The 25,115-nt window shown below is 50.1% G+C and overlaps 1 protein-coding gene across 2 annotated transcripts in view; it reads right to left on the reverse strand.

Annotated features, from left to right (window-relative positions):
• The window catches only part of LOC147607081 (E3 ubiquitin-protein ligase RZFP34-like), a 69,063-nt gene extending 45,610 nt beyond the window's left edge, over positions 1–23,453 (reverse strand). Inside the window, exons 1-8 of one of the 2 annotated variants that reach the window (XM_086790908.1) lie at positions 23,290–23,453; positions 22,984–23,151; positions 22,632–22,719; positions 21,855–21,911; positions 21,643–21,675; positions 21,420–21,497; positions 21,280–21,323; positions 21,122–21,162 (exon numbers count right to left, since the gene is read on the reverse strand). In XM_086790908.1, coding sequence (XP_086647034.1) covers positions 21,122–21,162; positions 21,280–21,323; positions 21,420–21,497; positions 21,643–21,675; positions 21,855–21,911; positions 22,632–22,719; positions 22,984–22,994 — 352 coding nt within the window. In that variant the 5' untranslated portion in view covers positions 22,995–23,151; positions 23,290–23,453. The remainder of the gene's footprint in view (positions 1–21,121; positions 21,163–21,279; positions 21,324–21,419; positions 21,498–21,642; positions 21,676–21,854; positions 21,912–22,631; positions 22,720–22,983; positions 23,152–23,289) is intronic. The other variant, XM_086790907.1, reaches the window with a different exon arrangement.
• Positions 23,454–25,115: the final 1,662 nt, after the last annotated feature.

Genomic DNA, 25,115 nt, shown 5'->3' on the forward strand with positions numbered 1-25,115 from the left:
TGCGTACCTGAGGGGTGGAGAGGAGCAGAGAGAGAGTTCCGAGTGGTGCAAGCTCTGGTGACATGGGTGCTGCGTACCTAATGTGGCAAGGAACAAAGAGGGTTGCCGTCCTAAGTAGTGCAAGCTCTTGTGACACGGGTGCTATGTACCTTAGGTGATAAGGAGCAGAGACTGGGCTGCTGTCCCGATGTAGCAAAGAGGGGGCTGCTTTCCCGATGGTGAGAGCTGAGGCAAAAACACTGATATGCTCTGTGTATAGCAGAGGAGGCTGCTGTCCCATGCGCTGTGGTAAAACGCAGATGATATGCTGATGTGAGCACTGATGTGAGCCCTAATGTAAGCCTGATGTAAGGCTGAAGATAAAATGCGTTGAAGGCAGGCTAATGTAAACCTGATGTGAAACGCTGATGTCAGCCTTATGTAAAACGTTGATGTAAGCCTGATGTGAAACGCTGATGTCAGCTTGATGTGAAACTTTGAAGTCAGCCTGATGTAGGCAGCCTGTACCAGCAGATGTAAAACGTAGATGATAGCAGAGAGGGCTGCTGTCCCACGATGGCCTGTAGCAGAGGTGGGCTGCTGTCCCGGGTAGTGGCCAAATGGTACCGGATATGACAATAAAGTGGTACACCAATGATGAATGATAGGCAAGGCTATATATACTCAGTGTGGGGGGGGGGGGGGGCGAAAAGGTGTAGGCCAGCAGCCAAGACAAAAAAAACCCCAAATAAATCATAAAATACCCACACCAAAAAAAAAAAAAAACTTTTTACGGCTGGGAAAAATACTATTTTCTCACACTCCCTCTCAGGGCAAAAAGGGAACCATGAGAGAAGATGACATAAAAAAATGGATGCTGTCAAAACCCCATCGGATCTCCTCGTAGAACGCTCCTAGTTCGAGACTCGAAACCTGCAAACAAACAAATAAACAAGAAGGGGGGGCAGGCCTGACTCACTACCCAACCATGACAGCCGTGGGCAAGCCCACAATCTTGGCTGTCCCCACCGAGCCACGAGCTGAGCTAACTAGGTTGACGTACCGACTAATCTCTACCCCGCAACGTCCCATACCGCCACGAAGCTACCCTCGTGGGCCTCGAGATTGCTGCCGGCCTCGGCTGCATAAAGCAAGTGCACGTCTGCACTAGACCCAGGCTCCAGACCATAGAGCTCTCACAAATCTCGCGAGACTCTATATGACTAATGACTAACCTTGGCCACCCTTTTATAGGCTCTTGGCCGGACATCGAGCGTCCACACTTGGGCGCCCGCCCATCCATACTTGGGTGCACGCCCGTTAGTCTATCCCTAACTCAGCTCGCCAATCAGCCTGCCTAGCTCCAAGCTTCCCCAAACCTCGAAGCTAGTCTTGTGTGCGTGTAGCACACGGTAGATACACACTGTGCACATGACATACTACCCTTCCTCTAAGAGCTCACTCCTGAGCTCACTAAAAAGCCAAGGTAACCTCTCTGAAGAGTAGTCAATGTCTCCCATGTAGCGTCCTCCTCAACACGATCCTTCCACTTGATCTTGTATTCAGTGATAAGCGTATTACGCAATCTTCTTTCACGAAATCCAAGAATCTTTTCAGGTTCGTGTGGAACAAATGTCATATCCTCGACATCTATGATTTCTTGAGGAGTAACTAACTGGTCTGTTCCACCCAGTACTTCCTTAAGTCTACTGACATGAAATACGGGATGAACTTTCACATGAGAAGGCAAATCCAATTCATATGCAACTAAACCAATCCTTCGTGTAATACGAAATGGTCCACAATATCTAGGGGATAATTTCGGAGATCAACCTGTCCGTAAAGTCTCGGAATCTTTCGGAATTCGCAAATACACCATCGTTCCTTCAAAGAACTCTCTGGGTGAACGATGTCTATTAGAATAAAATCTGTCTTGGTCTTGAGCACTTCTAATAGATTCCTTCGCAACTTGCAAAAAATTACGTGCTGCATCATGCTGAAGTCCTGAGAATCCTATTGTAACAAGTGATCTAGGTTGAAAACCATACATAAGCATGAAAGGACTAAAACTTGGTTCAGCTTTATTTGCTTGACAAACTTGACACTTGAGAACATAATCTTCTACATACCCTTTCATCTTTGGCCAATAAAAAGTGTGTTTCATTAACGATAACATCCTGTGTACCCCAGGGTGTCCAGCAAAAGGGGCGTCGTGACACTCCTTAAGAATCTTGGACCTAATGTCCGGGATCTGTGGTACACAAATTTTGTCATTACGGAATAGTAAACCATTCCGAATCATCCACTGGCCTCCTGCAGCCTGAATGGTAGATTGCTCAGTCATTGAGTCTTGGTCAATCAATGAGCTCCCGTCCTGGATCTTCTGCCAAAATGAAACAAAATAACTATCAGTCTTGCAAAGCCCTCTCAATGAGGACTGAAATAAGTCAGTAGAAATCTCGATGATCGACAAAGTATTCACCTCTCTAATTCGACTAAGCGCATCTGTAACACTATTCATGGACCCTTTCCGATAACGAATCTCAAAATCAAAATCTTGCATTAACTCAGCCCAACGAGCTTTCCTTCCTCTCAAATCATCCGCATCACACACATACTTGATTGACTGATGATCAGTCAATACCACAAACTTGGAGCCATATAAATAATGTCTCCAAACCTTGAGAGCGTGAATCACAGCATAAAACTCCTTCTCAAGGGTTGGCCAACGAGATTGAGTGTCGTCTAGCTTTTTACTTTAAAAAGCAACATGTCTACCATCTTGAAATAAAGCAGCCCCAATGGCAGAGTCACTGGCATAGGTTTCAAGAACATAAGGCCGACTAGGATCGGGTAATGCTAACATAGGTGCTACCTTGACTTTATCTTTCAAAAGTCTGAAGGCCATATCCAAATCGTTATTCCAAGTGATAGGCTGATTGGACTTACGTCCACGACCTTTCAATAAGTCGATCATCGGTAGTGTGAGCTGAGAGTACTCCCGTACAGTTTTCCGAAGAAAAACAACAAAATCGAGAAAAGAACGAAGTTGTTTCACTGTTCGCGGTATAGGCCAGTCCAGAACCTTCTGAACTCGGTCATAGTCAATGCTCAATCCATCTCTAGTAATCTTGTGTCTCAAGTAAATGATGTCTGTCATAAAAAACTCACATTTACTTAATTTAGCATATAGTCGATTCTGTCTTAAAATAGATGAGACAATCGTGAGGTGTCTAACATTGATCCTCAAGAGTACGACTATATATCAAAATATCATCCAGGAACACCACCACAAATTTTCCCAAATGTTCACGAAAAAGATCATTCATCATTTGCTGGAAAGTGGCTGGAGCATTGGTTAACCCAAAAGGTAATACGAGAAACTCGTAATGGCCATACCTAGTCCGAAAGGCGGTTCTTTCGACATGCCTTTCATGAATACGTATCTAGTGATAGCCAGTACGTAAATCTATCTTCGTGAAATATTTCGCTCCTGCTAACCGGTCAATCAGGTCATCTGATCTAGGGAGAGGATAACGGTTCTTAATTGTCAGCTTGTTCAATCTCTTGTAATCTATACACATTCTCCAGGTGTTGTCCTTCTTTCTCCTAATAAGCAACACAAGTGCACCCCAAGGTCGTGTGCTTAGACACTACCCACCTTACCCAAGAGGAAACTGGTTACGATCTGCTCCTGCGAGCTCTGCCTCACCCCCCTCCCGTCCGGTTCTCGCCGTCGCGCGTCCCCCTCTCCCCCCCGTCTGTCCCCCGCCTTCTCCTCCTCCGCCTCCCTCCTCGCCTCCTCCCCCGCCATCTCTCCCCCCCCGCCTTCTCCTCCTCCGCCTCCCTCCTCGCTTCCTCCCCCGCCATCTCTACCCCCCCGCCCTCTCCTCCGCCTCGCTTCTCTCCCCCGCCATCTCTACCCCCCCGCCTTCTCCTCCACTGCGCGGCTCTCCCCCCCCGCCTTCTCCCTCACCTCCCCTTCCGTCTCGCCCCTCTCCCCACCGCTAGCTCCCCCGCCTCAGCTCCCCCCTCCCCCCCCCCGCTCCGCCCCCGCTATCCTCTCTCCTTCCGCCTCTCCGTTTCCTCGTAGAGCTGTGTCCCTCCCGTTGGTGACCCCGGTTTCTGGCCTTTTCCCTCTGGAGGACTCCATGGAAGCCGCTCCGACTACCCCTGCCGATTCCGGTCTCCGTCTGGAGTTCACAGCTGCAGATCATCAGTTGTTTGTTTCCACAGTATCCGCTCTTGAGGCCTCCTCCTTGGTCTGCAAGATAGTGGGTAGCCGTCCGATGCGGAGAGAGCTTCGCGACCTTCTGCAAGGCAGCCTCGTTGGCGTGCCTGCCAAGATCGTCATCATCGATTTTTTGGGACGTGGCTACTACCAGGTGGATTTCGAGTCTCCCCAGGCAGCTCAGATGGTGCTGGCTCGGAGCCCCATTGCCCTCCGCTCATCCCGGGCATTCCTGGCGCGATGGACTCACGGTTTTGACCCCGCTTCTGACCCGCTAGCAGGCGCGACAGGTTTCCCCATCACTATCTGCTTTCCTGGACTCCGCAGGGAGTACTTGCCCCTCTTGTCATCCATTGGCAAGGCGTTCGGACAGGTGGTGGAGACGCCTCAGACAGCGGCTTCAGTGATAGCTCGGGCAGCAGGACTCCCGACCATTCGTGTTATGGTTCCGTCACCGGAGTCCCTCCCGAAGACGATCCTCCTCCCTTGTCTTTCTGGAGGACATCTGATACAGCGCGTGGAGTATTCGGGCCTCCCCGGCCAGTGCTACATCTGTCGGGAGATGGGCCACCTCGCACGCGCCTGTCCCCGCAAGGGGGTTCATCCTTCACGCTCTGCCGCCTCTGGACCCCCTTCAGGAGGCCCGAGGGGTGGCCATCCACCTCAGAGACCGGACATCCCTGGCTCGTCTCAGCAGGCGCCATCATCTGACGAGCAGGCCCCGGCGGAGGATGCCGCGCAGACCCAGGAGGCTGGCGGATGGCAGGAGGTTCGCCGGCGGAAACGCCCGGCCCGCAGGGACCGTCGCAGACGCCAGCAGGCAGCACAGGCTGGCGGACAGGCGACTCCGGCTGGCGTCCAGGCACCTACCCGCACTTATGCTCCAGTCAGGGATAGGCGGCCAGCAAGTCCCACCCCGATGGACGAGGATTCAGACTCAGTGCCCGTTGAGGCCGCCGGTGGAGCCCCCCACGTGGAGACCCCGCTCCCGCCTCCCCCCGCGGGGAGCCCCGCCCCCTCCATGGAGCAGATTCCTGAGGATCCCGGGCCGCACTCTGCGACCCCCGGCTCCTCTTCCCCTCACTCGAAGAGCACTCCTTCCACCCCCCCCCTCCCCCCCCAGCCCCCCCCCTCCCGCCTCCCCCGATGGCCCCCCCTGACACCTCTCCTCTGGCAGATGCCTCTCCATCCTCTCCTCGCTCTCCCCCCTCCTCTCCGCGAGCCACCATCCCTCCCTCGGCCTCTCCAGGATACTCCTCCAGACCACCCACTGCCCCGGGGCAGCGCAGCTGGGTAGGCCAGAGTTCAGTCCAGCGGCTGTTCCACCGCCACTCCGGGCCGGTGGAGATGGCGATCCTAGCTTCGCCCGCCACAGAGTTCTCTCCAGCCTCCCCTGGGGGGCCCCCGCGAGTGATGGGGCTCCCAGTGGGTTACGGTTTTTTCAGGTGTCTCCAGTTGGATGCTGGCCCGTTCGAGACACTGGTCGCGCCCTTGCGAGTTTGCGTGGTGTGCCATCCCTCTCGTTCTCCTTCAGTGGTGAGCAGCATGGTGGCCTTCTCCTTTCCTCTCAGTGTTGCCCCAGACACACCATGGGATTGCAACTCTGTAGAGGAAGTTTTGCGTGATCAGATACTCGAGTTTTCTCACCACTTCAGTGACTTGGGGCTCACGGACCTATTGCATACCCGATTACACTCAGCCCGCATGAGCTTGTTTGGTATAGGAGATTGGCGGGCGGATCCGGTCCACGCCTCAGTTGAGGCGGTGCTACTGATTCTCCTCCATGCCGCCCCGAGGGTGCAGCCTACCTTTAGATACATATATGCAGAGGATTGGTCTCACGCCTATGCCCTGGACAGGGCGAAGGCGGAGTGGGGCTGGACACAGAGACAGGTCACCCTCCTTTTGGAGAGACTCCGCACCCGGACAGACAGTGACTATTCTCCCTCCAAGCCGGCGCCCAAGACTCACAGAGTGGAGGGCAGATCATCCGGGCCGGCTGAGAGGGGTGAGCCAGTGGCGGCTGCTTCACTTGCCATAGCTCATCCATGAGGATCCTCTCATGGAACATCCAGGGTCTTGGTGGACATCGCTGCTACATTGGTCGGGGCAGACTTCGCCAGGAGATCCAGAGGGCTCTCGTTGGAGGACCCATAGATATCCTTTTCATCCAGGAACACCACCTTTCTGCCGGGCGTACCCGCACCTGCGGGAAGATCTTGCCAGGCAGGAGTCACACTTTTTGGTCACCGGCATATGGCTCCCAGGGGAACCAGGGTGGAGTATGCATCTCAGTCAGCGAGCAGCTCCTATCTGAGGTTGTGGATTCTGGCACTCTGGTCCAGGGTCGAGCGCAGTGGATCATCCTTCGGGTTGGGGAAGACCGCATTGGCTTCCTCAACTTCTACGCCCCTAATGGGGCGACCGGGAGAGCCGAGTTCTGGAGCACCATTAGGCAGTCCCTCCCCATGGCAGACCATTGGTGCCTAGGGGGGGATTGCAACATGCTGGAGGATGCAGAGGACAGGATGGGGGGCAGCCAGGAGACCATTCATGGGCCGGAGCTTGCTGCCTGGGAGGAACTAGTGCTGCAAGTGAGAGGCCAGGATCCGTGGACTCTCTCGGAGTTTGGCAGGTTGCACGGGAGCTTATCTTTCTCGCGCTCGGATAGACGGGCCACAGGAGTTAACCTTTCCCGCATCGACAGGTTTTACATTGATGAGTGGGCTTGCGATAGAGGTGGCACTGTGGGTATACTTGCAGGCTCCTCGTTTTCAGACCACTTTCCAGTGCTTCTCCAGATCGAGGACCCTACGAGAGGAGAGCGAGGCCAGAGCGTCCGAATTCCAGATTGTCTCATAGAGGAGCCAGAGATTGCGACCAGAGTTGAGCAGGTCTGGAAGGAGCTTCAGTTCAGGAGAGGATCGGCAGCCAGCAATCTTGACAGGGGTTTGCAGGAGATCAGTAGGATGCTCAGACAGGCTGCCCTGGACCGTCTGGAGGCTTTCAGAGAGCAGGAGAGGAGCCTGCGGAGGAGTCTAGCTTCCCTTCAGAGACTCCAGGAGAGGGATCCTACGAGCCCTTGGATTTCAGAGCAGATGGAGTCAGCTCGCACAGAGATCAAATCCATCGAGGAGAGGAGGGTGGAGTTCCGATTCCATGCTCGGGCTTCTTTTTGGACACAGGCTGGAGACAGAGTGACTCGAGATTTCTTTGAGGCGACAGGGCCTCGCTTCAGACGAGAGGGTCTCAGGCGTCTTCGGGGCAGGCTGATGGCCAGGTAGTGGTGGATCCCCCCAGGGTTCCGGCGATAGCCACAGATTTTTACAGGGATCTGCTCTCTGCTGAGCCAGCAAATGACAGGGTGAGAGAGGCTCGGGAGGCAGTCTGGAGCTTCACGAGACCGGTTGTGCCGGCCCATTTGCAGCACTCCCTTCTCTCCCCCTTCTCGGATACGGAACTGGAGGAGGCTCTTCAGGCACTTCCTCGGGGCAAATGCCCAGGAGAGGACGGTCTCTCAGTGGCTTTCTTCCAGAGGTACTGGGGTCTCTTGCATAGGGGTTTCAGATGGGCATTCCAGGAGATTATGGAGTCGGGAGACATGCCGGACAACATGGCAGAGGAGACAGACTGGAGATTAGACAGTGGAGACCGATCACCTTGCTAGGCACGGCCTACAAGGTCCTAGCTAAGGCGATCAGCAAGCGGCTTCAACCTCACCTTCCGGACATCATCCACTCCACGCAGACAAGCTTCATCCAGGATAGGAGCATCCTGGATAGCATCTTCTCTTTCTGGGAGGCTACGGCTTTGGCTAGATTTCGGCAGGAGGATCTGGCAGTGCTCCTTCTCGACTTCGAGAAGGCATATGATCGGGTGGACTGGGCCTTCTTGGAAGGCACTATGGAGAGGATGGGCTTCCCCCTCAGTGGATCCGTGGGGTCTCTGCTCTCTTACACATCGGCTCATAGCCAGGTGCTGATTCAGGGCGTGCGCGGAGAGAGGTTCCAGCTCTCGCGCTCGGTGCGGCAGGGGTGCCCCTTGGCGCCCTTTCTTTTTCTTTTTGTGGCGGAGGCCATGAGCACTTTCTTGACGGCACAGGATACAGGTTTGCGGGGCCTCCAGCTCCCCATCCGCACCTCGAAGGAGCTCCTAGACTCGGAGTTTGCGGATGACACTGCTGTCTATCTTCAGGGAGGGGACGAGAACCTCCGCCGCTTCGCCTCAGCCATGGACAGGTTTTGCAGAGCTTCGGACGCTTTGATCAACTGGCACAAGTCGTGTGGGTTGTGGGTCAGTTCTGTGCCCCCCCCGACTTGGAGGCCAGTTGATGGGTTTCAGTGGCTACCACCCGGCACTACAGTGCGCTATTTGGGATGCTATGTGGGCATTGACATATCTCCGGAGCAACAGATAGCCCCCCTTCTTCTGAGCATTCAGAAGAAGCTTCTGTATTGAAGTACCGCTCGTTTATCTCTGGCTGGCCGAGTGGTTGTGGCCAACCAGGTTCTGCTTGCTACCATGTGGTACACCACTTCTTGCTGGGCCTTCTCTCGGGCGTGCATTGGCTAGGTGCAGAGGCTCATCAGGAACTTTCTTTGGTCCGGTGGCGACGGGCGGCCCGCCAGGGCCAAGGTGCCATGGGCTGTGATCACTCAGCCGAGGGAGAGAGGCGGCCTGGGCATAGTTGATCCTATTTGCCAAAGCCGAGCTTTGCTTGGCAAGTTGGTGGTTCGTGGCCTCCTACCAGGCGCTGAGCCGTGGAAGGAGTTTCTTGTTTCCAGGATTCTCAGCCGCACTCCTTCTCTTAGCAGCCCCTGGACCCCCAGCATCAGGTGGATCTTTACAGAGCAGCGATCCAGAGGAGTGGGCCTTGGCTTCGAGGAGCGTTTTGCAGCTAGCCTTCTGAGGGCCTGGGAGCATCTGAGACCGTCACTCTTCCAGACTCCCCCGGGCACTGATGAGGAGCGCCTGAGGCAGCCATTGATCTGGAACCCCTTGATCCGACTTCCCAGTGGTCATATGGTTGGATCGCGATCTCACGTGTCGTGGGGCCCGTTGAGCTCCGGCCCAGCCCAGTCCCTAGACGACTGGATATGTTTTCAGCAGCTGCCTCTAGAGGCTCAGGAGAGGAGACTCAGCGGGATGAGGGGCAGAGAGTTGATGAGGCAGGACATTGAGGCGGCCATCCCCCGAGAGTGGCAGACTCCAGTACAGGACCCTCCACCTCCACAGTGGATGGGCGTCTTTACTCGGCATGAGATCCTTCTAGCGGTCTGCGGCTCAGCAGAGAGAGTCGCCCCACTCACTTTCGAGGTGGGAGAGGGAGGCCAGCTTCAGAGGACCCGACTAGATTTGGATGAGCTCCAGGGTTGTATTTTTCAGAGGGTGCGGGTGGTCGGCTTTCATCAGAGACAGTGGCATGTAGACCCCTCACCGGCCTCGATAGGGGAGGACTTTTCTTGGAGATATATGGGCTTGGGACAGTAGGCCTCTTATTCGCCTTCAGTGGGATCCAGGTGAGTGGCTTTGGCGAGATCCCTACTCGGCCCCTACCAACCCAGGCACCCCCTTTTTTCAGTACACAGCGAGGCTGGGGCGGCGGATCCAGAGGCACAGGATAGCGGGCACCCCGACGGCGGCGAGCATTGGCGGCAACAGGGGCTCTCCCCTGCCTTCCTTAGGGACTTCTGGCAGCGCCTTTGGGCCAGCTTCCGGCCCCGGAAGGTGACGCTTTTTCTCTGGCTTAAAACGCATAGAGGACTGGCTGTGGGGGCTTGGCTAGCTTTTGGCAGACACCCAGCGTCCTGCCCTCGGTGCGGCCATGCACAGGAGTCGCAGCGGCACTGCTTATGGGATTGCCCACAGGCACAGCAGGTCTGGCAGCGCGCTCTCAGGATGGTTTTTGCAGGCTCGCCAGGTGAGATGATGGTGACGTGGGGTGCGGTGGCTTGGGCCACGGACAGCGGCCCGGCCCTTGGATACGAGGACGTCCCTGGCAGTGTGACCATCCAGGTCTCTGACAGGGCGATGGCGGTGGTTCCGACGCCAGACTTCTCTTCGACAGTCTCCCAGGAGGGGGACGGGCACAGATGGGAGATGATCAGCAGCATGACGGCTTGGCACATATGGAGAGCCCGATGCAAGGAGGCCATAGACCGCCAGGCGACTCCACCGGCGGAGGTCATATAGGCCCTCTGGGTGGACATCATTCACACCTTGAGAGGACACTGGGGAAAACTTCAGGGCGACTCGGATCGCATGAGAGATCGCCGCAAGGCGTTCCTCCGCACTTGGAGGCCTGGCCCTTTCCTCATCGCGAGAGGATGTCACTTGGCACTACAGGCCTCCAGTTTGGCTCTTCTCACCTCCAGTTTGGCTCTTCTCACCTCCCGCATGTACTACTAGGTAGCCCCCCCCCCCCCCCCCCCCCCCCCCCCCCCCCCCCCCCCCAGAGAGCGGCCAGCCACCCCCACGGGGGTGGAGCTCAGGTGTTCACTGTGTTTATTATCCCTCCTTGTGAGGCGAGCTTTGTAGCCTTAGGGCGTTTTCTCATTAACTAATAGAAGGATCGTTTTTTCCCAAAAAAAAAAAGTGCACCCCAAGGTTATTTACTTGGACGGATCCGGCCCATCCTCAAATAATCTTCGAGTTGTTTAGCCAACTCATCTTTCTCAGCTTGGAATACTGACAGGATGAGCACCAGGGATCAAGTCAATATGATGATCTACTGCCCTTTGAGGTGGTAAACCCGATGGCAGTTCCTTAGGAAAGACATCTTGAAACGAGTCAAGTATCTTCTGTAATTCTTTGCTTTCAAATACACTTAATTCATTGACATCCATGGAAGATATGAGAAATAAAGAAAGTGGAATCAATACACAATGGAAAGCGGTATACAAAGAAGAATCCATTATATTTCCAAAATCAACTGTATTTACAAAAGGTCCCTGAGAGGGATGTATACAATCACCTAAGATACTATACTAGGTGTTCCCATGCTGAAAAGAAAAAATATGACTAGACCAATCCATCTGGACTTGAAGAGTCTTAAACCACTCAATCCCTAATAACAAGTCTACATTTTCTAGGTGCATAACATAGCATTCCAGAGTATCTTTGTAGTCCTCAATCCGGATTGGTAGCATCTCCACCTTTCGATCCCATACTTGCCTTCCCGCAAGTAGGCGTACCTCATAGGTATGATCGCTGGGATTCGTATCAAGACTCAATTTTTGCACAAGTTTGTAGTTAACAAAATTGTGTGAGCTGCCAAGGTCTAGAAGAATGTGGGTTCTATGGCCATTCACTTCTCCATAAACTCGGAGAAGATCATGCATTCACTTCTCCATAAACTCGGAGAAGATCACACAAGCCAAAAACTTTAGAGTTGAACAAACAATCAAAACATGCACTAGGACGAGAAAGTACAATAACTAATGTACATGTCAAAGACAACTGGTTAGCTGCCTTTGGCTTGGGTCCTGCGTTGGTCTTTGCACCCTTTTGCTTCGGGCACTCGTTACGCATGTGTCCTTTTTCTTCACAGATAAAACAACGGCCCTCCTTCTTGAGCTTCAAAGCCTTAAGGAGTCGTTTCTTCTTCGCTGGAGTCGAACTTGGATTCTTCGAAGGTTAGTCCGAAGACTTTTCTACTGTCGTGTTAGCCATAGGTGTGGAGAACTTTCTTTTATGCTTGTTCCCCTGCTCGGTAACAGGTTTAGACTTGGAAGAGACCATTGTATCGTCATAGATACGAGCTGAATGAATGGCTTCGTCCAAAGTTTTGCATTTGTTATTTTTAACCTGTAAACGGTATGAGTCTGGTAAACCAGCTACAAAGAACCCCAAAAGAGTAGTGGGATCCATCTTTGTAGCTTTCATCTGCAAGTCCCTAAACTTCTGGAGGTAGACCTCATAAGTGAGATGCTGCGAGGTCATGGTCAAAGCGGTAAACCGGGCAACAACATCATAATCATCCTCTTTCTTGAGGAATTCCTTCTTGAAGACGTCTTCAAATTGTGCCCAAATTGTTGGCTTAGGGTTGAGTTCCTTCCACCAAAGCAAAGCTTTGCCTGAGAGGAAACCTGCTGCTAACTGGATCTTTTTTCCATCATCATATGGATGAAACTGAAAATGGACCTGCCACTTATGTAGCCAAGTGTCCACGATCTCCTTGGTACGCTACCTTTGCTCGCCCCCGAACGGTTCCGGAGTAATGTTGGGGCCTAAAGCAAAGGCCAAGGTATCCATACCCCAAAGAGTAGATAGGGTAGTGGTCAAGAGAGAGATGGAGTTCTGCAAAGCTTGCATCTGAGCGGCGATTTGTGCCTGACGTTCCGAAGAAGAAGCTTCGAGAGCTACTTTGAACTCTTGGAAATCAGATTTTAACACATAATCGTCAAAAAGATCGGCATCGGTATCTTTCGTAGCCGGCAAGCCTTCGCGTTCGACAAGGGGCTCCAACTCCGATTCTTGGGTCGACATCTTGAAGAGAGCAAGTGGAGAGAAATTTCGACCTTTGCACAATAAAAGTGCGAGGGAACTTGAGAGCTTGAGAGCTTGAAAACTTGAGAGATGTGTGGCAAGAAGCCCACTTAAGGGGTTTATATAACCTTCCCCAAAAGCAACTTGAGCTTTTGCTTTTGTGTTTATATATATATATATATATATATATATATATATATATATATATATATATATATATATATATATATATACTGCTTTCTTTAAAAAAACACACCTTTAAACCTTAGAGGGAGCCTTTAAACTCTTAAAAAAAAGTTTAATCTAAAAAAAAACGAAACAGCCCAAATTGGCGTTTCAATGCTTTTCTGGTTTTTTTTTCTCTTCCCCTGGAATTAGCGCCGCCGCCAGTATGCTACCGTCGCCTACGCTGCTGCCGGATGTCCATGACCGCCTGCGCCATCCTGCCTGCGTAGGCCTGGCCACAAGCCGGCGTAGGCCTGGGCGCCAGCTTGCGTAGGCCTGGGCGCCTGCCTGCCCGACTGCATACTTGCGCGTGCAACATCCGGTAGCCCACGTCTAGCACGCCAACGATCCCGAGTGTTCGCACCTCTCGCTCGCTCTCTCTGTCGCGTTCAACCAAAAGCAAACATGCTTTTTTTTTTCTGTTTTCTCACCCGACTTGTTCATGCAACTGCACAAGCATCTTCAGCCGCCTTCTTGCAAAGCAAAACAACCCTACCATCTACCTACACCCTCATCACGGGTTTCTTTGATGAAAAAAACAACATACTATCTGAAAAAACAACAGTATGCATAAATAAAACAGCAAGCTTCTTGAACACATACCTTTCTTCGGCCTCATCTTCTCTACCTACCGACTTGCTCGTTCATGAGGCATGCTCTGATACCACTGTCAAAACCCCATTGGATCTCCTCGTAGAACGCTCCTGGTTCGAGACTCGAAACCTACAAACAAACAAATAAACAAGAAGCGGGTGCAGGCCTGACTCACCACCCAATCATGACAACCGTGGGCAAGCCCACAATCTTGGCTGTCCCCACCGAGCCACGAGCTGAGCTAACTAGGTTGACGTATCAACCAATCTCTACCTCGCGACGTCCCATACCGCCACGAAGCTACCCTCGCGGGCCTCGTGATTGCTGCCGGCCTCGGCTGCGTAAAGCAGGTGCACATCTGCACTAGACCCAGGCTCCAGACCATAGAGCTCTCACAAATCTCGCGAGACTCTATATGACTAATGACTAACCTTGGCCACCCTTTTATAGGCTCTTGGTCGGACATCGGGCATCCACACTTGGGCGCCTGCCCGTCCATATTGGGTGCCCGCTCGTTAGTCTATCCCTAACTCAGCTCGCCAATCAGCCTGCCTAGCTCCAAGCTTCCTCAAACCTCGAAGCTAGTCCTGCGTGCGTGTAGCACACGGTAGATACACACTGTGCACATGACAGATGCCAAGGTCCCACACAGACACAATGGCATAAGGAATGTATCCCCCTCTAGAAACAAAATCTGATAAAGTCAGAGAGGGCGATCGTGATGGCAAAGGTGGTGAGAATGAGTGAATGTACATGGGTTGATCGTCTCCCAAAGTAAGATCTTGAACAGGGCTCTCCACTGAGTAAGAAGTCCCATTCCTGTGTGGTCCATATCAGAGTTTGGAGAATCAACTTTTGGTGAGAGAAATTGGTCCTCCTGGAGTGCGGGTAGACGATCCATGTTGTGTGCTCTCGAGGTCTTCAATCCCTTTGCTCACGATAGCTCTGATACCATATGAGAGCAAAAGGACGAAAGGACCAGATGTACGAGAGATTAGAGAAAAAGCACCCCGCATGAAATATATGAGTGAATATATATATAAGGGTGAGTGCAAATATGTACAAGGGCCCTCTGATATGAGGTGACTCTGAGAAGAAAGACCAGTGCAGAAGCAGAGATGATGTCGGAACTGAAGCACGGTCGATGACGAAGGCTCGCATCGATGTGAGGCAAAGCACTCTGAGAGGTGGTCAGTGTCGAAGGCTCGCGTCGGTGGATGCAAAGGCACTCCGAGGTGGTAGAAGAAGCGGAAGATGAGGTGATGCAAGCTTTGGTGACAAGGGTGCTGCTGTAGATGAAGAGCAAAGAGGGCTACCATCCCGAGTGGTGGTGGTGGTGCAAGCTCTGATGACGAGGGTGCTGCAAGACCGGAATGGTGCAAGCTCTGGTGACAAGGGTGTTGCGTACCTGAATGGTGCAAGCTCTGGTGACAAGGGTATTGTGTACTTGAGGGGTGGAGAAGAGCAGAGGGCTGCCGTTCTGAGTGGTGCAAGCTCTGGTGACACTAGCGCTGCGTACCTGAGGTGGTAAGGAGCAGAGAGGGCTGCCGTCCCAAGTGGTGCAAGCTCTGGTGACACGGGTGCTGCATACCTGAGGTGATAAGGAGCAGAGAGTGGACTGCCGTCCCGATGTAGCAGAGAATGGGCTGCTTTCCCGAAGGTGAGAGCTGAGGCAAAAATGCTGATATGCTCTATGTATAGCAGAGGGGGCTGTTGTCCCATGGGCAGTGGCAAAACGCAGATGATATGCTGATGTAAGCACTGGTGTGAGCCCTGATGTAAGGCTAAAGATAAACGCTGATGTCAGCCCAGATGTAAGCGCTGAACGCAGGCTGGTGTGAAACGCTGATGTAACCTGATGTGAAATGTCAGCCTGATGTGAAACATTGAAGTCAGTGGCCTGTAGCAGCAGATGTATAACGCAGATAATAGCAGAGAGGGCTGCTGTCCCACGGTGGCCTGTAGCAGAGGGTGGGCTGCTGTCCTGGGTAGTGGCCAGATGGTACCAGGAATGACAATGAAGTGGTACACCAATGATGAATGATGAAGTGGTACACCAATGATGAATGATAGGCAAGGCTATATATACTAAGGGGGCAGGGGGGGGGGGGGTGCTGGTCGGTCAGGCTAAAAGGTGTAGGCCAGCAGCCAAGACAAAAAACCCCAAATAAATCATAAAATACCCTTTTTAGGGCTGGGAAAAATACTGTTTTCTCACAAAATCCTCCCAAGGTGGCCAAAAGAGCCTCCACACAGCAATACTTTCTTTCTAAATTCTACCGCTCTTCACATTTTCTAGAAGCCTTAATAGATAATTTTTTGCAGCTTTGTCGCTCTCTAAATAGTCCTTTTATTATTGTTGTTGAAAATCTATACTTTCTGAAAGATGTCCCGTCAACAGCCTTCCAAGGTGGCTAAAGAAGTCTTCATACAACAATATTTTTCTTACTACTAGTCCACACCTTCTAGAAGCCTTGTTAGAGATTTGTTGCAGCTTTGTCTTTCTCTGAACAGTCCTTTGCTGCTATTATTGTTAAGGATGCATGGGTTTCCACTGTCAGAATATGCAGCGGAGATGATGACCAAATCTGGGAACACGAGCAAAAACGCAGGCAGAAAAACAGCACAAGAGAGAGACAGATGTAGGCGTGTAACTCTGCTCTATATACACAAGAAGATCCCGAGGAATGATACAAATAAGGCATGGGGGCTGAGGACCTATATATACCTCCCTGGAAGGGCAGTCGGCCAGCACTAAAAGTGTCCACGACTGAAGAAAGAGGTCCACGACTGCGTAAATGCAGTCGGCCAGCTATCTGATGCCCACAACTGGTAAAAGGCAGTCGGCCAGCAGCCCTGAAGCCCACGACTGATCAAGACCTAGTCGGCCAGCACTGGGGTGCTCCCGGCATCATCTGGCAGCCCTCCCAAGCCTCAGAAAAAATGGGAAAAAATAGGGGAAAAATGCGGAGAGTGGGGAAAAATGGGAAAACACCTCATAAGGGCGGGCACACCCACAACAAAGGCCCTGGTGTATAAAACTAGACAGGAGATGACTTCTAACACCCCCTCTCAGCTCCTGGCTGTGTGACCAACCACTGGGAGCTGGGGTGCCGCCTGAGCAAATCCTGAGAGCGACTTCGTGAAGAGGTCCACCGTACTGTCCTCCGTCGAACAGAACTCCAGCAAGATGTCATCAGCAACAATCTGTTCACGAACAAAGTGCCTCTGGATGACCAAGGGTTCCACCAGTGGAAGCCCAAACCTGCAATGTAACCTCCTCCTGCTCCGTAAAACTGCTCCTGGGGCATAAGTAGATCTCCTCGTGTCCGGATCTCCTCCCCAAACCGAGTCACTCCAACCGTGGAGTCGGACTCCATCCAACAATCCCCCTCCTGTGTACAAGAGTCCATGATCCTTCGCATGCCGCAGAAACCACAAGAAACGCAATCCTGCCTCACAAAGAGACATCTGCAACCAAGAGCTCAACTGCCTCATCAGGAAGCTCCCGTCCAATCCGGTGTCCATCAACCAGATCAATGAACCATACAGCTTCCGAGTCACAGAGACATCACACTGCTCACAAGGATCAACACCTGTTACGGTGCACAAGCAAGTCCTGGAAACCTTCTGAAGACCACGCAAGGCCTTCTGAAACCTGTCAACCACCCCCTCTGAATCCGGAACCACAAAGCCTGGAGAAACCACCTCTTTCTGCAAGTAATCACCTGACACCTGCCTGGCTTTCCGAAAGGTCCCCGTGGAAAGAACATCCTCAACTACTGGAAGTTCTATGTCCCGAACACTACCAGACATCAGAGCATAAGTGACCTGTTCAGCTTCCTCTGACTCACGAACACAAGAACTACCAACCTCAGTACTGGAAAGTTCTTGCCAACTGCTGCCATCTACTGGTAAGCTATCCACCATCTGGTCCCGGAAAGCCCGCACCTGCAGCGTATCCACACCTGAGTAGCTATTACCACACTGCCACTCATCACAATCTTGAGGACCTGGGAGAGAGAGTGCTGAAAGCCTCTAGACTCCATTCTCCACTCCACCTTCCCAAACCACTTGGCCTATTGCTTTGTCCCGGAGAGCAACAAAATGCTCATCAAACTCCACCCGTACGCCAGTCTTGCAAACCTGATGCACTGACAACAGATGAAAACCAAGTGCCGGAACATACAACACCTGGGAGGAATGCTTCCCCCCTCTGCCATCGGGAACTATCTCCATCCTGCCCTCACTGTGAACTGGGATAGTGGACGTATCCCCAGTAAGAATCTGACCAGAACACCTGCAGAGATCCTGTAAACCGGAACGGGAAGGAGTCATGTGCCTGGAAGCACCACTATCGAGAATCCACTCCCGAGTATCCGTTGCGGAGAGTCCTCCAATCTCCTCCCTGCCTGAAGAAAATGAAACATCGGTGTCCATCACCTCCAGGTGCACAAAAGCCGGAGTCTTCATGATTGCTGCTGAGGAGTCTTCACCCTTCTCGGTCTTCCGCTTGGGACACTGCCTCCAGTAGTGGCCTTTCTCGCCACAATCATTACAGGTCCTCTCTGCCTTCAGCTTCTCGCGGTCAGCGTCGGACTTCTTCTCAGAAGACTTCTCCGATGAAGCCTTCCCTTTGCCCGAATTACGGCCTTTCGACCGTTGGCCAGTAAAGGCCTCCGAACCTCCACCCTGAGGAGGGTTCGTGAATCGTTCCTCCTGGTCCAGGACCATGGGCACAAGCTCCTCCCACGTGATGGTGCTGAGCCTGCCACCACTGGTAATCAAAGAGGAGTAAAATGCTGAGTACGAAGAGGGCAAGTGTGACAGCAACGTTATGGCCATGTCCTCTAACGATATCTCCTTCCCAGCCTGGAGAACTTCCTGCTGAAGAGCCTGCAGCTTGTTAATATGCTCCCGCATCGTCGACGACTTTGCAGGGCTCATAACCCGCATCTGTACTTCCAAGGAAATCCTCTTCATGGGCGATACCCTGTTGTAGAGTGAGGCCAAATGCTGCCATATACCTCTGGCCAGCGTCATGTGCTTTACATGATTGATTACCTGTGGTGTGCAATTGAGGAAAATAAACGAACGGACCCTGGCGTTGACACGATCCCACATCTGTGTCTGGGCCTCCCGGTCCTTCCGGATCGACGGTAACTCCCCTTCCTCTACTTCCAGCCGTGGAACACCAACGACGACGAAATCGGCGAGATCGTAGGACTCCAAAACGGATTCCATCATCACCTTCCATATGCCGTAGTTGCTCCCGTCCAACTGAAGGTCCACCAGGAACGTGGGGAGTGTCGGGATCTTCACATGTCTCTCGGCCATCTCAAACAGATCTGCCATAGCGGGCATGTACTCTGAAAAGGGTGGGTGGGTGGGAACAAAGAAGAACTAAAACCTGCAAGTGGCTGTCCAGCAAATCAGCCCGCCTTCCTCTTGCTTCTCCTCTTCCCGAACAGCCCAAAACAGTCCACCAATCAGCCACAAAACAGCCCCCTCTTGCTCACACAAATCCCAAGACCTATCTAGAGCCTAGGGCTCTGATACCATGTCAGAATATGCAGCGGAGATGATGACCAAATCTGGGAACACGAGTAAAAACGCAGGCAGAAAAACAGCACAAGAGAGAGACAGATGTAGGCGTGTAACTCTGCTCTATATACACAAGAAGATCCCGAGGAATGATACAAATAAGGCATGGGGGCTGAGGACCTATATATACCTCCCTGGAAGGGAGGTCGGCCAGCACTAAAAGTGTCCACGACTGAAGAAAGAGGTCCACGACTGCATAAATGCAGTCAGCCAGCTATCTGATGCCCACGACTGGTAAAAGGCAGTCGGCCAGCAGCCCTGAAGCCCACGACTGATCAAGACCCAGTCGGCCAGCACTGGGGTGCTCCTGGCATCATCTGGCAGCCCTCCCAAGCCTCAGAAAAAATGGGAAAAAATAGGGGAAAAATGCGGAGAGTGGGGAAAAATGGGAAAACACCTCATAAGGGCGGGCACACCCACAACAAAGGCCCTGGTGTATAAAACTAGACAGGAGATGACTTCTAACACACATCTCTCTTCAAGAGCCTTCAAAGGTGGCCATAAGACCCTTCAAACAGCAATACTTACTTTCAGCTAATTCTCACACTTTCTAGAATAAGCCCACCCATGCCTTGTGCATTTTTTATTTTGCATGATCCTCCAAAGCTTTGATTGAAGAATGAAAAAGACAGCTCTGGATAACTCCTAGGAAGCCCAAAGCCCCATGGTTCAATCTTCAAAAGGTCATCAAGATTCTCCAAAGCTTCTACAGGTCTTCAAGGACCTCCTCTGTTCTTCACCAAGAGCCTTTGATCATGTTTATAGGACTCCCAATGTATATATGCAGTCCTCAACACATGGACCAGCTTTCACATGCTTTGCATCACATGGACAAGCTCTTCAAGGTTTTCCAAGACTTCCAAACAATCCAAACTGTTCAAAAATGTTCCAGCAATCTTCAATAGTGCTTCAAGAGTCTTCAAATAGAGTGGATAATTTTCCACATGTAGATCCTTCAAATAACCTCAAGAACAGACCGGACAGCTTCTGTAAGTTCCGGGCAGCTTTATCTTCCTCTAAACAGACCCAAATCAGCTCCCAAATCCATCCACAGGTCTTGGACACCCACCGAGTAGATTCAAATGCCTCAAATCCATCCACCAGACAGATCATATGCCCCAAATCCATTCCCACATCAATGAAAGTTTCTCAAGAGTAGCTAGAAATTAGGACTTTTGTATAGTATTATCCCTTCAAATTAGGATTCCTAAATAAAAGCAGAAAACTAGGATTTCTCGATAGAAGCTGCAAACTAGGGTTTCGGCAAACTTCATATTAGGGATTCTGAACAGTAGTTACAAGTTAAGGGTTTCTCAATAACAAACTTGCAGATGGTGTGTAAATGCCAAAATTGAGGAGTCCCCAATTTTTTCAAGCAAAAATCATGATAAATGGCCCCTCATGGCAGCCAATGAGGTGATAGCTCAAGTGGTAGAGATGTTTGTCTAGGACCAGGAGGTCCTGGGTTCAAAACCACATGGTGCTTCCTCGGTGAAATCGCCCACAGACAAATAAAAAGTGCCTACGTGAGGTGAAAAATGGTAACTATGGGAGGATCTTGGGCCTAAGGCCAATCGGAAAAACATAAAATAAATAAATAAATAGACTCTCATGGCTGATTGTGGACTTGCCATGTGCTGTGAAAGTTATAGACACCAAGTATTTGAGCAGCCACTTGATAAGTGTCCCCATGTATGTGTCAAAACATGTCATTTGACAAGTGGTATTCAAATATGTAGTTGAAATGTGGTGGACTGCCCACCCTCATAAGAGTGTCGTGTGAACTTGCCACTTACACATTAATTATAAAACCTTAGCAACAATAAAATGGACCTTGGAATTATGCTTCCCACCTACAAAGCCATAAAATTTGTCTAACTTGTAGAAAGTTTTCATGTCGAAACACAAGAATTACAAATAACAAGCTCAAAGACTTACCACATTGTTCACTTCCAGGGATTTAAAGACGACAATTACAAATAACAAGGTCAAAGCACTTACCACATCGTTCACAATGGAAGAAGTTGTCTCGGCCACCAACCCTAATTGTAGTACCAACAGGGGATTAAACCAATACAAGTAACCAATTGTCTACAGGCAATCAAATAAGATACTTAGCATGCCATCCCACAAGCACCACAGTTAAGTGTGGATACTACCTGCATATGCCACATGCATCACAATGAAATTGCTTCTTTGCTACCTGCATATAAGGTGCCCCAAAGATAGTTTTCAGTTGAAAAAACCCTCAAGAGTGCAAGCAAGCTTAAAATGCATGGAAAATGGTATCACACTTTACATCATCATCAAAAAACTTGCATCTCCCGCAAAAATATTCACCCATGCACACACCACACTTCTCACAAATTTGTTGAACCTGGAAAAAATGTAAAGCAACTCAATCCAACAGTAAAATGAGCATTGGCATCAACATGTCCATGTATTAGCAATCACAGAGCACCGGGCAGAGAAGGGTGCAGCAGGGTAGACTAGAAATGTATAGTGTCAAATCATCCACTTACATTTTGCTCAGTGTCACACAAGGAACAAATCACCTGGTCAAAAGCACCATTCAAACTCAGACCTGAACCAAGAGATGAGCTTGATGGAGATATGTTTATTGAGAGAATGTACACAAGGAAGATGAGGCAAGTAAATAAAAAAGACAGGCTATTTGAAATGATGACTTCCCTTGCAAGAAATGAGAGGCTGCAGAAAGAGCCACAAGACATACCTTGTCAACCTTGTGTCGGGGAATCTCATGGCGCTTGGAAAGTTCACTCTCTTGGGCCTGAACATCAAGAAACAAGACATGTCAGGCAAAACCTTATCCTTTGAATGTGCAGAGGATGACCCATGCAGGGAGGCACATTACTCATCATAGGGTAATGATGGAAAAACAATTTTAAGCTTAGTGTTGAGAGGGAGAGCGAGGGAGGGTGAGTGAGTGAATGTCTATAAGCACGCACATATGCGCACGTGTGTGTGGGTGCACATACACGTGTACATGTGTGAGCAGGAGCAGGGGGTGCGTGCACGCATGAGCATGCATGTGTGTGTGAGAGAGAGAAACTGTGAGTATATACAAGAGAGAGAGAGAGTGGGTGTATACAAGAGAGAGAGACACACACACACACACAAGATAAGCCTTTATAGTGAAAGCCAAGTCACCGAACCACATATGATCAATATGGCAGCGACAGTGCACAGAATGGGACTTGAACCCAAGGTCTCTTGAATAGTAGCCCGCTGCGTGAAGCACTACACCAGTATGTGCATGCTTGTGTGTGTGTGTGTGTACCTGTGCGTGTGTGAGAGAGAGAAAGAGAGGAGGGGAAGGGGGGTGGGGTTGATGATGAAGATGAAGAACTTCGAACACAACCCCCCCCCCCCACCCCTTCTCCTGCTGGGGAACATGGGCAGACAATACTATGTTAAGACCCTAAGTAACATCAAGAAAAAGAAAACACTGCTTATGTGTGCAAACAACATACTATTGTTGCTTAGATACCTTAGCCTCATTGTGACAGTGGCGACAATCAAAAATCTCATCACAGCAAGGAGCTCTAATCTTACACCTCCTTCGGTAATGCAAGCAGCTGCAAAAAAGTAGAAAGAAGCCAAAAACTTATTTGTTTGCAGTACAAGTACGCATGCAGCCGCAGTAAGTTCAGATTGCCTTTGACAGGGCAAAGGGTCTTTAATGACATTGTACCCCCCAAATAATTTTCCCACCCAAAGAAGATCGTATGTAAAGACCCATCCACACCAACCCATCCGATCACATGGGAGGGGCCAATCCTGGAAAAGCAAAAAACGCAAACAGAATGCAGTGATATCAATCAAAGGGGAGAAGCTTTTACCCGTGCTCCATTCCACCTCTTCTCTTAGTGGAGGCCTTGTCCAGAAAACCACTCAAAACAACATTTTGATTCTCTTCAGCAGCATCTAAGTTTGAGTCCACCAGATAGTACGATCCTAAGCCATAACTTGCCGCAGGTTCCCAAACCAGAGTACCTTGTGACGAACTACTACAGCGAGACGCCTGGTCATTATCTCCGATACACAGAAAATCGTAATTTCCAGCATTTCACCCTAGCCCTATTTTAACCCTAATCAGGTACAAACGGGGACAGAAAACAGCAAAGAAGGTCGTTAGGGTTCTTTACCTGCAGAGAAGATCGCCAATTATCCGCAGAGAGCCCGTGATTACTCTTACCCTAACCCTCCATATGACAGAGAAAGATGAGAATCGTTGGTGTGAGTGTAGAAAGAGTGTAGTAGTAGAGAGCAGAAGACACGCGAACACATCCTCCAAAACCCGTTTGCTTTTTATTTTGAGGAAGGATATTTACACCAGATTTGTGTATATGTGTATAAATGTTGTTTGGACGACGTTTTAATTAAATAATGTTTTTTTGTTTCGTTGAACTTAAGGAATTTTTTTTAATTAAATAATGTTTTTTTGTTTCGTTGAACCTTAGGAAAACTGAAGTTAAGGAATTTTTTGAAAGTTGAGACTTATTTTATTTTGAAAGAAATCTTGTCAAATTTACTTAAAGTAGTAGTCATGTACGTGGACATGCATGCATTTTTATCGGATTCTCGTCCTTTCTCTCCTAGAAAACTGAAGTTAAGGAATTTTTTGAAAGTTGAGACTTGTTTTATTTTTGAAAGAAATCTTGTCAAATTTACTTAAAGTAGTAGTCATGTACGTGGACATGCATGCATTTTTATCGGATTCTCGTCCTATCTCTCCTATTTTAGCAATCGGTATTTGATATCGATGGCGTTAGCAGCAAACATCTAGACGAGGGCTCTTTGTAAGCCTCCATGTGTTTTCTTAAGCATGAAAGTCCGAGACGACTTGTGGTCATGCTCTTCATCCTATGTACCTTTGCTCCGCAAAGACCACCAATTGTTTATATGAGTCTGGCTTAAGGAATCAGTGTACAAGAAGTTAATCAAACCGACAAGAGAAAGACATATATTTATGAACTCAATAAGCCATACTTGCAACCTTTCATGTAGGGTTTCTCAAGCAAAAGGAGTCCATAACCTATGCATCTGCCAAGGGAGTAAGAAGTATGGTGCTGAGGAGCAAAGGCACTGAGGGGCGATGGCACGTAAGAAGCATGTAGGAGGGGATGGTGAAGAAGGGAGTGGGAAGGTAGCTGTAGGAAGCATGGCGCTGAGGGGCGATCGCACGTAGGATGGGGATGGCGGAGAAGGGAGTGGGCAGGTAAATAAATCAGCTAAAGCCCACTAAAATTTTGTTTACTAAAGTTTAGGCGTTATTAATTCGGTGCCCGTTGTTGAAAGCGGGCAACGAATTAATGGGCACATGAATAAAAGTGTCAATATATCACATGAATAAAAGCGTCAATATACAACTCACACACGCTCGGTAATTTGTACAATGGTGCATATCCATTGTAGTCACTGAAGATCGAATCCAAGACCTTTGGGATAACACTCTTTATGTTCTACCAACTAAGCTATTGTCATGGTTGTAAAATGACTGTTCGCTATTTAGTATTGTCACTTCTCCATTGAGAGACAAGTTAAGCGAGGTGTCTCACGTTCTTATCCTTTTTTTAGCTTGGTTGGAAATTTGAAAGTACACTACTCACACACACTAGATGCCATCTCTTACATAGGGGGAGATTTGAACCCATCACCTAGGGACTCTCAAACTACTTCCTGAGGAAATATTTGAACCCATCACCCAAGGACGCTCAAACTCCTTCCTTACCACTACGCTAATGCGCGATTGACAAGGTGTCTCACTTTCATGCTTTTGATTAGTCCATCATTTAATCTACATTTTAAAAAACAAATTGTCACGGTTGTTTGACTACTAGATCTACCACCAACTCTATAGCTCAAATCCATTCTACACAGAATATGACATGTCACCTTGTCATTCCTATGCCCATCAATTTCAACCTTAGAATGCTCATTGCACGGAATCTGACATGCCACCTTGTTATTC

Source organism: Cibotium barometz, chromosome 56, assembly GCF_041138505.1.
Source record: "Cibotium barometz isolate CiBa-2024 chromosome 56, ASM4113850v1, whole genome shotgun sequence".
Lineage (NCBI taxonomy): Eukaryota > Viridiplantae > Streptophyta > Polypodiopsida > Cyatheales > Cibotiaceae > Cibotium > Cibotium barometz.